Below are 14,275 nucleotides of genomic sequence, written 5' to 3' on the forward strand. Positions count from 1 at the left end.
GCAAAGTGGGGTATAGCTGCCACAGGTCAGAGAAGATCAGAAAAAAGAGGTTATGAAAGGGTGAAGTGGTGGATCAGAAAAAAGAGGTTATGGAAGGGTGAAGTGGTGGCTGACTAATCAAAATCATTCCATGAATTGAAAAGAAAAGCAAATACCAATTCTGTGAAATGCATTACCCTTGTGCTGCTATAACAGGCACACTTTCACTGTAAGTTTGACGCCAACACTGTTCACCATTAGAACCTAAAAAACGAGTTTTTTCTGAAGACAAGATGTTAGAAAGCTGGATTCTCGCAATTCCCAGAAGTAAATCTTTACTCATTTTATCCTTGTGCCATAGTTCAACCAGTAATGGAATCCTAAGGAAGAGAGAAACATGTGTTCATACCTATCAACTCTGACCTAAAGTCTTTTCTGAACTAAATTCTTTGAATTCCCTCAATGGAGTCAAAGATGTTTTTTGTTACCTGGAATGTCGTCTAACACAATTGTTAGACTGAATGCTAAATTTCACAGGCACCAAATATGAAATGATGTTTCCATCAATGATGAACCTCACATACAATGATGGTCCCATAAAATTATATCATATTTTTACTGTATCTTTTCTGTTTAGATACACAAATACTTACCTTTGTCCAACTGCCTACAGTATTCAGTACAGTCACATGCTGTGCAGGTTCGCAGTCTAGAAGCAATAGGCTATTCCACCCAGCTTAGGTGCACAGTAGGCTATACCATCTAAGTTTGTTTAAGTACATTCTACAATGTTCACACAACAATAGAATTATCTAATAATGCACTTCTCATAATGTATCCCTATCTTTAATTCACGACGATACCTGTTTTTTTTTTTGAGACAGGGTCTTGGTCTGCCACTCAGGCTGCTGTGCAATGGCATAATCACAACTCACTACAGCCTCAACCTCCTGGGCTCAAGTGATCCTCCCGTTTTAGCCCCCTAAGTAGCTGGGACTGCAGGTGCTGGCTAATTTTTGTATTTTTTGTAGAGACAGGGTTTCACCATTTTGCTCAGGCTAGTCTAAAACTCCTGGGCTCAAAGCAATCTGCTCAAGTTGGCCTCCCAAAGTGCTGGGATTACAGGTGTAAGTCACCATGCCAGGCCTACTATTATATTTTTTGTACCACTTTCTATGCAATAAAAACCTTCAAATGCTGTAATTCCCACAAATGGTTAGATTTAAGTTACCCTTCATTCTTTTTAAAATAATGTATACATTTGAATTGTGATACTCTGAGAAAGTAAAAGGTGTTTCGCAGATCTCAGATTTTTTCATGAATCCATTTCAGATAGTCAGATTAACATCTCTAGTTATAGGTTTAAAAAAACAGAAAAAGCAAATTTTTTCATTCAGTGAATCAACAATAAAAAGTAAATATTTAGTTCTTAGCTTTTTATCTTCCCACATTATATCAGGAAAAGGCAAGACCACTTTTCAAAGGCCCCTCATTACATATAGTTTGTTTTAACGAAGTTAAAATATCTAAATTCAGGTAAATAAGATAGGAAAATCAAAAAAGAGCCTTTATAATAAACCATGCAAAACCCTGTAGCAGATGCACAAATGTCATACACATAATTAGTAAATTTGTTTCTTGATCCTCAAATGCATAAACTGCTATGGATTTAAACCTATAAGAATTCCTTTTTAATAAAATACAAATTTTCAAGAATTGACTTAAATTAATTAATATCATACATACACTGTATGCATTACCTTAAGAAGGTGTCTTGCAGCTGATGAGGCATAGTTGCAAAATCAAATGCACAGTAAGATTGGGGAAGAAAAACTTCCATGTTTTTCCGAACTTCTACAGGAGGATTAGTCATAATAGGAGCTGCACTTCCAAAGAATGGATATGAGTACCTAGAATTTAAAAAAAAAAAAAAAAAAAAAAAAAAGTCTTAATGATATGGTTTACAGATGACATTCAGTCTGTTTTTTAGAAAAAAGTATAATATGAATATTATGAGCAAATACAACTTTTTAATAGAAACATGGTAGACACAGCAATCTGTCATCTGTGTAAGAAGTTCCTTGACGGCACATGTCCTACCTTTTTTATCTCTGCACTCCCAGGGACATAGGCAGTTTCTGCCATATATAAATATTCAAGAAATGCTTCCTAAATTTATTTGTAAACCTGGTTTATTTTATACAATAGTATCCTGATTTTTTATGGGATAAAAAGCCCTTAGTCAACTCCAAAAGGATGCATTCATGGTAATCTGGTAATTATGGTAATCTTGCAAGGATGCAAACAATTCGAATGTATTATGGATGAATCAAGAGAGTGACATAACAACACTGTTTCTCCCTTTCATCACAAAGCCATGCTAGATTAAATGGAAGAATGCTTGACTACTGCTGAACTTAATTTGTATTTAAAGCCAAATATAAAGATATTATAATGCTCATTTAAATTTAATCCTGTATCTTGTTATTCATATATGAGAACTAAAATTTAAACACTATTAGTAAAAACTGCTTTCCAACAAGAAGAATTCTATGTAGTCACCCAATTCCTATATAATTATATGTCCATTTAAATCATGTCATTTCCGAGGAAAGTTAAATGCCCTAGAGTTTCAGCTCCCTATGCTTACCACCACACTACAGGATTTAGTGATTAAAAGAAAAATAAATAAATAAAGGAAGTCATGCAGATGAGAAACTTTTCAAATACCAGTGTTACCTAACCAATTCCATGACACAGTTGCAAACTACAATTTCATACCAATACAGAGCACGGTATGAAAATTTATCAACAGAAAAAGTTAAGTGGCCAGCATTTTTAAAGTGCCTTAAAATGATTCAAAGACCGAACTATTAGTCCGTATCAAATGAATTCTATGAAGAGTGTTAAGTGGACTGTAACAATTTATTTCCTCAACTTTTGCAAATGCTAATGCTTGTTCCCAAAAAATTTATGAGGAGATGCTAACTACCCCAAACTAAATACATTATTGTATTATATTTAATTTATATCTCGAGCACAAAAGACTATAAAAATGTAACATCATTAAAAACAAATTATTGTGTAAAACTACTTAACTGACATATATATTATATAAAATTCTTAATATAGAACAATGTAGACACATTCCACTTACAGCTGATTAAGTATGGTGTATAGATTCATAGCTATGAAATGGAGGTACTAGAAATATGAGCTCCCATTATAATACAGTTTTATAGAAAAATCAGATAATACACTACCATTATTTTGACCAGTAATACCTTTTTCCAGAAAAAAAGCACTTTTCAAGTTTAAGAGGCACTGTACTTTATATGGTATATTATGTATGTTTATCAAAATACATACATGTATTATATTACTTAGAATAAATTATTATAAATGCCTACAATTATTATATCAGAATAATAAGACAGTTACCTCTCCTACTACTATGCTACCCTTGTTTGAATTCAAAATCATTAGGATATAGCCTTACCCCCTTTTAGTCCACTGATTTAACAAATGTTATAACTTCTTTGGTGACATTTCTCTCTGCAATTCCCCAAACACAGGAAAGTCCTTTCTCTTCAGAAAATAATACTTTGAAACAAAATCAAATCACACCTTAATATACAGTTGATTGGAAAACCAATCTCCAAGGCATGTATACTCCTTAAGTCTATTGAAAAGCAAAAATGATGTGATGTTGCTGGTACAGCAATCTTCTGTCCTGAAGCTACTACTGAAGCATTGGATGTAGTCACTAGCTGGGCCAGTGAAGCAGGTACAGAAGAACTGGCTGAAATGAACATAAAATAAAACAAAATAATCACACTTGCTAACAGTTTCTCTTAAATTGTACAGATAGTTTAAGGCTATCATCTCATTTACCTTTAAGCAGGAATTGGGCTATTTTGTCTCATGAACATATGAATTGAGGTATAAGTATCTTAAAAGTAACGCACACAAAAATAACCCAGGTTTTAATTTCCATTCTAGAATTGTGTGAGAAAAGAGCTTACTCTCAATACATATAGAAAACGTACAGAACCAATAGAGAAATATACATGACTGCAGCCTAGAAGGCACTAACTTATTTCCAAGAGGCACATAACTTAACATTTGAAGGGCTGTATATGAGACTTACTGAGATATAATGACATCACCTTTTTACAGTAATTTTGGTTATTTTAGGCATATTTAAAATAACAGAAAGCTAAAACTTAAAAAGACAGATATCTAGTCCAACCTATTAGAGATCAGAGATACTTAGTGAGTGGCCGAAGTCACACAGCCACTCAGTGACAGAGATGTAACTTACAGCAAAGACATCTAACTCCTAATCCACTACTATTTACACTACTAACTATAACTGCAATGGATGGAAAAACTTTATTAAATCAGATAAACATGCATTCTTAGACTCTCAACTTCAGGATCAAAAATGGTTATTATGAGTTTACTGTAAGAGGCAGTTAACAACTGTTTTCTCCAAACTTCAAGATATTTAAGAATCTAATCATTTAAAAAATCTACTTGCAAAAACTATATTATTTAATGTCTATTGAATAGGATATTTCCAGTGTACAAGTAAAATAAAAAATTCTGTTAATTTAGAGAATTATATTTTGAAGTTAGATAGATTGCAATGACTTTGCATTGAAATTTTTTATATTTCCACACATTACTGTTTTGTTTTTTGTTTTGAGATGGAGTTCCGCTCTTGTTGCCCAGGCTGGAGTGCAATGGCGCGATCTTGGCTCACCACAACCTCCGCTTCCTGGGTTCAAGCAATTCTCCTGCCTCAGCCTCCCGAGTAGCTGGGATTACAGGCATGCACCACCACGCCCGGCTAATTTTTTATTTTTAGTAGAGACGGGATTTCTCTACCTTGGTCAGGCTGGTCTCGAATGCCCAACCTCAGGTGATCCACCTGCCTTGGTCTTCCAAAGTGCTGGGATTACAGGCGTGAGCCACCGTGCCCAGCCTTATTGGTTCTTAACAAACCCACAATTTTTACTTATAACTCATGAAAGTTCTCATAGTCATTTTTTAGATGGCTGCAAAATGCAATACCTCAAAGATCTATAAACAAACAACAAAAAACCTTACCTTTTGGATTTGGTTTGGTGTCCTTATCATACTGTAAACTTTCCACTTCACTTTCTGTTGCATCATCTTTTGTTGGAGGTGACTGGTTGTGAGATGGAACAGGGGACACTCTTGGTGATTTTGGCCCAGTAAGTGTCTTCTCCTTTATGGGGGTTAAAACTTTCTTCTTTGAATGCTCTGGCTCATGTTCATTCTGGGTCTTTAATTCAATTAAAGACTAAAAACAATTTTTAAATAAAGTATAATTTGCAAAGAACTTTCCTTCATAATTAAGCAAAAAACTTGGCGTTGTTTTTTAAAAATATAAGCTTCCTTTCCCAGTTTGGATATTCCTAGTCTATTTTTCTTCATAATTTGCAAATTTCCTTATAGCATCTAGGACCAGAAAAAGGAAGATGAACAGAGGAAATATGATATCCAGAGCTGAATACCAAAATGCATCCTAATGGGTAAGAAGGGATATTTGAGAAAAGAAGTCAGGCATAGGTGTCCCCGGGAATGGTTATTCCTACCAAGGCAGTACAATGGAGAACTATACTCCTAAAGAGAAAAAACACATGTCTAGTATGACTTTCCTTCTCTCCTTTATTCCACTCCCCACTAAAAATATATGTATATGTATCTTTTAAACACTCATTTCGGTTCTTCTATCTTTAATTCACAACCTGCATAAAGATCAGCTTTTTGAAAGAACAAGATAAAGTTGATTTCTGGGAATAGATAAAATAAAAAAAATACACGGCCAAATAAATGATCATCTGTGTCATGAAAACTGACTATAGAGAGTATGAGGACTACAAAGCACTAAGGAACCAAGGATTTTATTTTGGCTCAGGTTGCATTAACCAAAAAGATATCAGTAATGCAGATTCCCAGAAACTAGGTCTAAAAATGTTCTCTTTCACTGGAGTTCCTTTTCTGGAGTTGGGGGTGGGGGAGACCATAAGTGGGTTTCCACTACACAAAAAGACTGTCTCAAAGGCTAAGAGGGCTCTGGGTAGAATCACTTATAAACCATAACAGAAGTCACAGCACTTTTCAGAAAGGAGGTATCATATAACAAAGGTCACTAATTAAGATTAATAAATATATCCTTATGAAGGTAACTCTTCTGAAATTCAACTTTTGTAAGTAATCATGCGTGGGACTAGTGAAGCCAGGGGAATGAAGGAGGGCCACTACTTGCCTGGGAGTCTATGCCTTCTCTCTGCAGAGCCACAGACACTCCCACAGTTGGGGCTAGCTCCACAGGAATAGGTGCAAGCTTCTGTTTGGCTCTGTTTGGAGGGTCAAGGGTAAAAGCACCTTCGACTGTGACTGGGTGCTGGTTGATTTCTGTACTGCCCTTTTTAAGTAATCCAGTTAAAGGTATTTCTGTACTTCCAAGTGACTGGTCTCCACAGCAGAGGTGAATCTAATATGAAAGGGAAAAATCAAAATAGGGCTTTATACTTTCTCCTTTCTCCTAAATATCATAAACTTAATAAGAAGTTGTAAAATGATGCATGGAAAGAAAATATAATGCAGGTTATACCTCATTGACCTCAAGTGACTAAGTAATGAATTCTCACACATAACTGTTAAAACTGGTGATAAAACACAAAGTTTACTAAAAACTCAATAATAGCTATTACCTTTTTCATTTCTTCTTTCGGTATTACATAATCATATGTTATTGCTTCTTTTTCTGTCTCTTTGGTGAGCTACTTTAATATTTTACTATAACAAAATTAATGCATGAATTTAAACAAAAAAACAAAGAAATACCTCAACATTTTTCTTTTTCCATTTTACCATTAATTTAAACACAGTTTCAAAAAATAAGTCAGTGGATCAATCCTGATTTGGAATTTAAAAACCTCAAATAGTTTTGTTTTTTTCACCCATAAGATATCTTGAGTATTTCTCTTTTCTTGCTTTTCAGACCTCATATTAAAAAGAGCGCTTAACAGTAAGTAAAAGAATATCTCTGGAGTGGAATATACTGTTAATCACTGATAGCTAATTAAAAGTTCAATATTATCACCTTTTGACAAGTACAAAAAAAAAGACTCTTCCAGATAAATGTTATATAACTTGTTTTCCCTTACTATATTGAAGCCTTAGCAAACTTAGTATTTGAATGAATAATAAATAAGCAATCATGCTGTAAAATATATTTAGCTCTAATATCATCAGTGAAAGAGTTGAGAGACCTGTAACTTAGTCCCAAAGTTATTATAAGGTGTAATATTTTTATGGGCTGGAAAAAAAAGTATTTTTATGATGTAAATGTCCTCCATTAGACACTAATAAATCAATACTTTTGGTAAGGACTGATATGTTAGATACAGAATAAAATTCAAACTGCTTTTCCCTGCATGTCACCATTTTATATAGTCTTCAGTTTTCTAAATATCTTGGGTTTAGCAGAATCATCTCTAAAATTTAGTTCTACTAAAATTTCCTAGTGCTTCTTCTCACCTTCTGTCCATTACTTTATTTTAAACAAATGAGTATCTAACCGTATACAACACCACCCTATTTCAGTTTGATCAAAAGGAAGTGTCATAAAGACAGAAGAGTAATGTTTACTAGGTAAGGTTAACTTATCTTTTTTTTGAGACAGAGTCTTGCTCTGCTGCCCAAGCTGGAGTACAGTGGTGTGATCATAGCTGACTGCAGTCTCCAACTTCTGGACTCAAGCAGTCCTTCCACCTCACCCTCCCGAGTAGTTAAGATTACAGGCACACACCACTATGTCTAAGTAATTTTTTATTTTTTGTAGAAACAGGGTCTTGCTATGTTGCCCAGGCTATTCTTGAACTCCTGGCCTCAAGTAATCCTCCCATCTTAGCCTCTCAAAGTGTTGGAATTATAGGTGTGAGCTACCATACTCCACCAATGTTTGCTTTTAAATGGAGTCCAATTCAAAAATAGTTCATAAAAAATATTCAACTCAAGGGCAGATTTTAGAAAGCTGTCTTACCTCATTGCTTTTAACGGCAGTAAGGCATATATATTTTGAAATCGAGAGTGTGATCTGTGTGCCTACACCTAATATCTCCATTAACAATAATGAAACCTTGCTCGTGCCTGCTGCCCTAGGCTCCAGGTATAATTTTTTTTATTGCAAAGGACTGATAACTGATATACCTCTTTTCTCAATTCCTGGGAAAAGAGGTGTTATCTCATAAAATTCTGAGGTAATTGTAATGCCAACAACTTCATGACTCAGGATAGTACCTAAAAAAATTAGAAGATGTGGCAGAAAGATAACCTCTACTACTGAAATAGGATTAAGTTTAGGTACTAAACTCTCGTTTCGTTTAGGTACTAAATTAATGCTTAAAAGACCACCTCCAGCTAAAAACGATTTGCTGCAATACTCACCTGCAGTTTAGACTGAAGAGCCAGGTAAACACGAAGAATTTCTACACTGCTACGGATGCGAACTGATGCTCTCTCTGGCTCAAAGTTTGGGTTGATTAAATCATTGAAGGGTTCATTTGTAACATCATTTCCCAGTAAAGAGTAGTAAAAGAAAAACTCAGGCTGTCTTTCTGGAAGTTTCATGGTACATGGAATTAACTAAACATTTCAGGAAAAAGAAAACAGTTATTACTTTCTAAACTACTGAACATGCTTAGTGTATCTATTACATTCCAAAAACATTTGCTAAAATGTTGATTTTTTTATTTGATGTCTTAACTGCTCAAATAAAATTTCTGAACTTCTGCCAAATTACTACCAAATTACTATTTTTTTTAAAAAAGAGTTGTCTTAGAAAAGCAGAGTCTAAAAGACTTTATAGATTTATGTTGTTTTAAAGTTTTCATTGCATTCAACTGGTCCATGAAAGAATATGTGAAAGTTCTACTTAGAAGAAAGAGATTAAATATTTCAAACTGAGCTTTCCTTATTTTCACATATTTTATTTCATCTCATACTTCCTCAGCCATCAGAGGCTCTACGTTATGAATGAGGAAAGGTTTTAAAGAAATTTAATCCAGGCTATCTAATATACAACATCTTAGTTGTGGTGTCCGATAAAGTTTTTAGCTATTCTGTCGAAATTTAGAGGCCTATGAAAATAACACCAAAAAAATACCTTTTGTACTATGAGTGTTACTTTTCAGAGTTGCTAGTTTCATGGCCACATATGACTAAGAGATGGGATTCTTGTCCTACAAAATATATTTTCTAACAGACCTTTAATGTTCACTAGCATACTGTTAAACAATAAGCTATAAACATTTAATGTGTTCATCAATAGGAGATGGCTTACATATAATTATCATACACCATGGCTGCTAAATAATAACACATTAACATGAAAGTTATCTAAGACACCAGTCCCTAACCATTTTGGCACCAGGGACTGGTTTCGTGGAAGACAATTTTTCCACAAACAGGAAGGTACAGGGGGAATAGTTACAGGAGGAAACTGTTCTACCTCAGATCATTAGGCATTAGATTCTCATAAGGAGCACGCAACCTAGATCCCTTACATGTGTAGTTGACAATAAGGTTCGTGCTCCTATGAAAATCTAATGCCACCACTGATCTGATAGGAGGCAGAGCTCAGGCCCTAATGCTCACTTGCCCGCTGCTCACCTCCTGCTGTGTAGCCGGTTCCTAACAGGCCACAAACCTGTACCAGTCCGCAGCCTGAGGGTTGAGGATCCCTCTCTAAGATACACTGTTGGCTTAAAAAAATTACAGGACAGTTTGTATAGTTTGTGAAAATAAAAGTACTAACCACTTAGATTACAATAGCACAGTACCAGACACATAATAAATGTAAGTTATTTTAATCCTGCACTTTAAAATGTATTCATGTTTAAGTGAGGAGATTTTAATCATGTGGACTTACACACATTGCGAGGAGCACCTATGCACTTATAATTGTTACAATCACAAATTCTGGAGTCAGATCCCAAACCCTAACTCTAGTTCCATCAGTAACTTACTGTGAAATTTTAGAAAAATTACTTAATCGCTGTGTGTATGCACTTGTTTTAGGGTTGTTGGAAGGATTAAAAGAGATACATAGTCGCTGCTACAACAATGCCTAGCACACAGCTGTTGTTATGTGAGAATGGAAAATACCTAGAGAAGAACACACTAACCATTACAGTGATTATTCTGGAGGGGTTTAGAGAAGATTTTCATTTTCTTTTACTTTCTTTCATGATCATACAGCAATAAAAACATTAAGAAATAAAGATCCTTATATATTTCACAGTACATTTAATTCTAAATTATTCCCATTATGGGAAGAAATTCTTTAAAAATTCTTTATTATCCTGATATTTAGAGACTATTTTTTTCCTACTCTTAACTTTCAATATTTAAGAAAAGAAGGAAGCAAGATTGTCACTAGCCGGCCTTCCTGCTCCAAACTCAATCCTCCATTCTATTAAAACTTTATAGTAACATGTGCTAAGTCACTGATTTGCATCTGAAAAGGTTAGTAAATCTGTTTATTGCTAGATGCTTTCTCACATTGCCTTTGACTAAGTTGAGAGGAAAAAATTAAACAGCTAATTTCATCCCAAACATAAACAATACAATGATTAAGCAGCAACACCCTACCATCCATACTCTCCTGCCCCCAGTCCCTGGAAATCACAAATCTGCTTGTAGGAACTTTTGCCTATTGTGGATGATTCATATAAATGGAACCACACAATATGTGGCCTTTTGTGTCTTGCTTCTTTCACTTAGCATGTTTCCAACATTCCTTTATGTTGTGGCATGTATCAGTACTTCATTCCTTTTTTTTTTTTTTTTTTTTGAGACAGAGTCTCGCACTGTCCCCAGGCTTGAGTGCAGTCGCATGATCTCGGCTCACTGCAAGCTCCGCCTCCTGGGTTCACGCCATTCTCCTGCCTCAGCCTCCCGAGTAGCTGGGACTACAGGCACCCGCCACCACACCCGGCTAATTTTTTTGTATTTTTAGTAGAGACGGGGTTTCACCATATTAGCCAGGATGGTCTCGATCTCCTGACCTTGTGATCCGCCCTCCTCAGCCTCCCAAAGTGCTGGGATTACAGATGTGAGCCACCACGCCTGGTCTCCATTCCTTTTTTTTTTTTTTTTTTTTTTTTTTTACTATAAAGATGGAGGTCTCGCTATGTTGCCCTGGCTGGTCTTGAACTGTTGGGACTCAAGGGATCCTCTTGCCTCAGGCTCCTGAGTAGCTAAGATTACAGGTGTATGCCACACCACCCACAGGTAGTACTTTGATAGCTAAATTGTATTTAATTGTATAGATATGCCAAAGTTTGTTTATCCATTCATCTATTGAGGGCATCTGGGTAGTTTTCACCTTTTGGCTATCATGTATAGTATTGCTATAAACACTCACATACAGATTTTTATTTGAATACCTATTTCCAATACTTTTGGGTGTATACCTAGGAGTAGTATTGCTGATCATGTGGTAATTCTGTTTAACATTGTGAGGAATCTATCTGCCTTAATTTTTTATAGAGATAGTAAACAGTTTGCCAGACATCAACCTGTGTGTGTTTTTTTTTAAACTAAACTGAAACAGTAATTTGTCCCAGTAATTCACCTGTATTACCAAGAACTGTATTATATTGGTTTTTAAAAGTTATGGACTCCATAGGTCAATTACCCACAGGAAACTTTACCATACAAATGTAGCTTCTCACAAACAACATGGTAGGCACCTTAGTAATATTACCTTATTCCTCATGCACAACTGAAAAGATGGTAACTATCACGACTATATAAAATCAAGCCTCAAAAAGGTTAAGTAACTTGCCTAAGTTGAAGGAGCTAGAAAACAGAATGAGATTCCAACTCAAATCTATCTTATTCCAAACTCATTAAGAGGCAAGAGAGCATTATATGGGAACAAGAGAATATTAAAAATGACCACGTGGTCAGAAATACTTGGGCCATTAACTAGCTGTAAGATCTTCCTAAGACTTGGTTTCCTTATCTCTAAAATGAAAATGATCAACTCTAAGATTGTGGTAGGATTAAACGCAAAATATGCAGAGTGGGTGGCACAATGTCTATTATATAAAGCATTACACACTACGTAATCAATAAATACGAACAATTATGCTTCCCTGAGGAGGATAAAAGTATTAAAACAGTGATTTCAAATTCAGCTGGGCATGGTGGCTCATGACTGTAATCCCAGCACTTTAGGAGGCCAAGGCAGGAGGATCACCTGAGGTCAGGAGTTTGAGACCAACCTGGCAAATATGGTGAAACCCCATCTCTACTAAAACTATAAAAACTGGCCAGGTGTGAGGGCAGGTGCCTGTAATCCCAGCTACTTGAGAGGGTGAGGCAGGAGAATCACTTGAACCGGGAAGGCAGAGGTTGTAGTGAGCTGAGATTGCACCATCGCACTCCAGCCTGGGTGACAAGAGCGAGGCTCCACCTCAAAAAAATAAAAATAAAAAATAAAATGCTTTGCAAATATGGTAACAACACAGTAAAAATACAGTACATTCCTAATTATCTGACATATGGACAAGAGTGTTCTGATGTGGTTAATAAATAAAAAGGCAATAGATATCTGGCTTTCCCTGCAACTAGAGTGGCATATTAAACTATTAACAATCCATAAGCAGACCTTTAAGAGAAGAAAAATACGGAAACTGATATAAAGGCAAAAGTATGTATGTATCAATGAGGAAATTTACAGTACCAAATAAGGAGAGAAAGAGTAAATGCTCAAAGAACACCAAGTTCTTTATATAGTGGGGATGAATTCAGTGTGACAAAGTAAACACATTTCCTGAGAAAAATCTTTACCTGATGTACCTTGCAAGTCAAATAAAAATGTGGCCACTAATTGCAAATTTCATTTGTGAATGTGGATTACGTGGACATTTTGTTCCTCTAAGAAAGTAAATAAGGCCGGGCATGGTGGCTCACACCTGTAATCCCAGCACCTTGCGAGGCTGAGGTGGGAGGATCATTTGAGGCCAGGAGTTCAAGACCAGCCTGAGCAGCATAGTGAAACCCTGTCTCTACAAAAAAATTAAAAATTAGGTGGGTGTGGTGGCACATGCCTATAATCCCAGCTACTCAGGAGGCTGAGGCAGAAGGATCAACTGACTCTCGGAGCTTGAGGCTACAGTGAGCTATGATCATGCCAAGGCACTCCAGCCTGGGCAACAAAGAAAGACCTGTCTCTTAGGGGAAAAAGTGGGGAGGGGAATACTCTGATAAAAATTGTACAGTTATAAACCATATTATCTATTTTTATAAGTATTAATTCATTTCAGCTACTATAGAACAACATAATGTCAAGAAAAGTAGATCTGTAAAACCAAGTTGATGGCAGAGGAGGGAAAAAAAAAGGGAAGTGGACTTGAGAAGGACAGTGGAATAACAGCTAGTTTTGTGTTGAGCCGCTGTTGGGAAGGCAATCTACCATGAGCCCTGAGCATCCCTGCACATTCTTGCAGAGTATGGCAAGACTGCAAGGCCCAGACCACTCTTTTACTCAGCCCATTTCCCAGGGTTGTTTAAGCAGCTTGAGAGACAAGGTAATGTGTCTTCCTGGACAAAGACTAGGCCTGCTTACTGCTTACAATAAAAGTGGCAGGTTCCCCAAATTCAGTTTCCTCAGCTGTGATAAAACCCACTATGTGTAGAGCAACCACCTGGGCCCCTCTGTGTAGTCCCCATGGGACCTGGGGTAAGGGCAACTGAAGGAAATATACCAGTATTCATGTTCTTGCTCTGCTACTAAGGGTAATAAATTCTTTTGTTTCTGATCCAAGAACCTGTGTCTTCTGCTAGCATCCATGACAGTAACAGCTTAATTTATTAGTTTATAAACAAGATAAAATAGAACCCAAAACTCTATAGGCATTAAGTATTAGTGGCAGAAAGTATTCCTGACATTGTAAGTTTCTCCAAAAAGTAAATCGTTCACAAATTTAAAAATCCTTCCATGTCAGTCCTTACAATGCCACACAGTACAATGGAAAACAATGTTAACTGATGGCCATTCTCCTAAATCCTGAGAGATTTATTCTCTTACAATCAAGATCATCAAAATCTATTTTTTCTAAATTAAGAAGTTTTCTTTCCGGTATGAAAGAAAACATGTTTTGAAGTCGTTTTTCAAAAGTTAAAAAAAAAAAAAAAGTCTACTTGCAAGTCTTTTTAATACCTGAAAGGTAAAATGTTTTACATA

At 35.8% G+C, this 14,275-nt stretch overlaps 1 protein-coding gene across 8 annotated transcripts in view; it reads right to left on the bottom strand.

The window, feature by feature from the left end:
• CEP120 (centrosomal protein 120) overlaps positions 1 to 14,275 on the bottom strand; it is a 78,898-nt gene that overhangs the window by 39,887 nt on the left and 24,736 nt on the right. For all 8 annotated transcript variants that reach the window (XM_063811483.1, XM_063811481.1, XM_063811482.1 and 5 more), the window contains 6 exons: positions 8,467 to 8,664; positions 6,281 to 6,508; positions 5,095 to 5,311; positions 3,607 to 3,781; positions 1,740 to 1,889; positions 177 to 359 (listed from right to left, as the gene is read on the bottom strand). In XM_063811483.1, coding sequence (XP_063667553.1) covers positions 177 to 359; positions 1,740 to 1,889; positions 3,607 to 3,781; positions 5,095 to 5,311; positions 6,281 to 6,508; positions 8,467 to 8,664 — 1,151 coding nt within the window. The remainder of the gene's footprint in view (positions 1 to 176; positions 360 to 1,739; positions 1,890 to 3,606; positions 3,782 to 5,094; positions 5,312 to 6,280; positions 6,509 to 8,466; positions 8,665 to 14,275) is intronic.

The sequence above is a fragment of the Pan troglodytes genome, chromosome 4 (genome assembly GCF_028858775.2).
Source record: "Pan troglodytes isolate AG18354 chromosome 4, NHGRI_mPanTro3-v2.0_pri, whole genome shotgun sequence".
NCBI lineage: Eukaryota > Metazoa > Chordata > Mammalia > Primates > Hominidae > Pan > Pan troglodytes.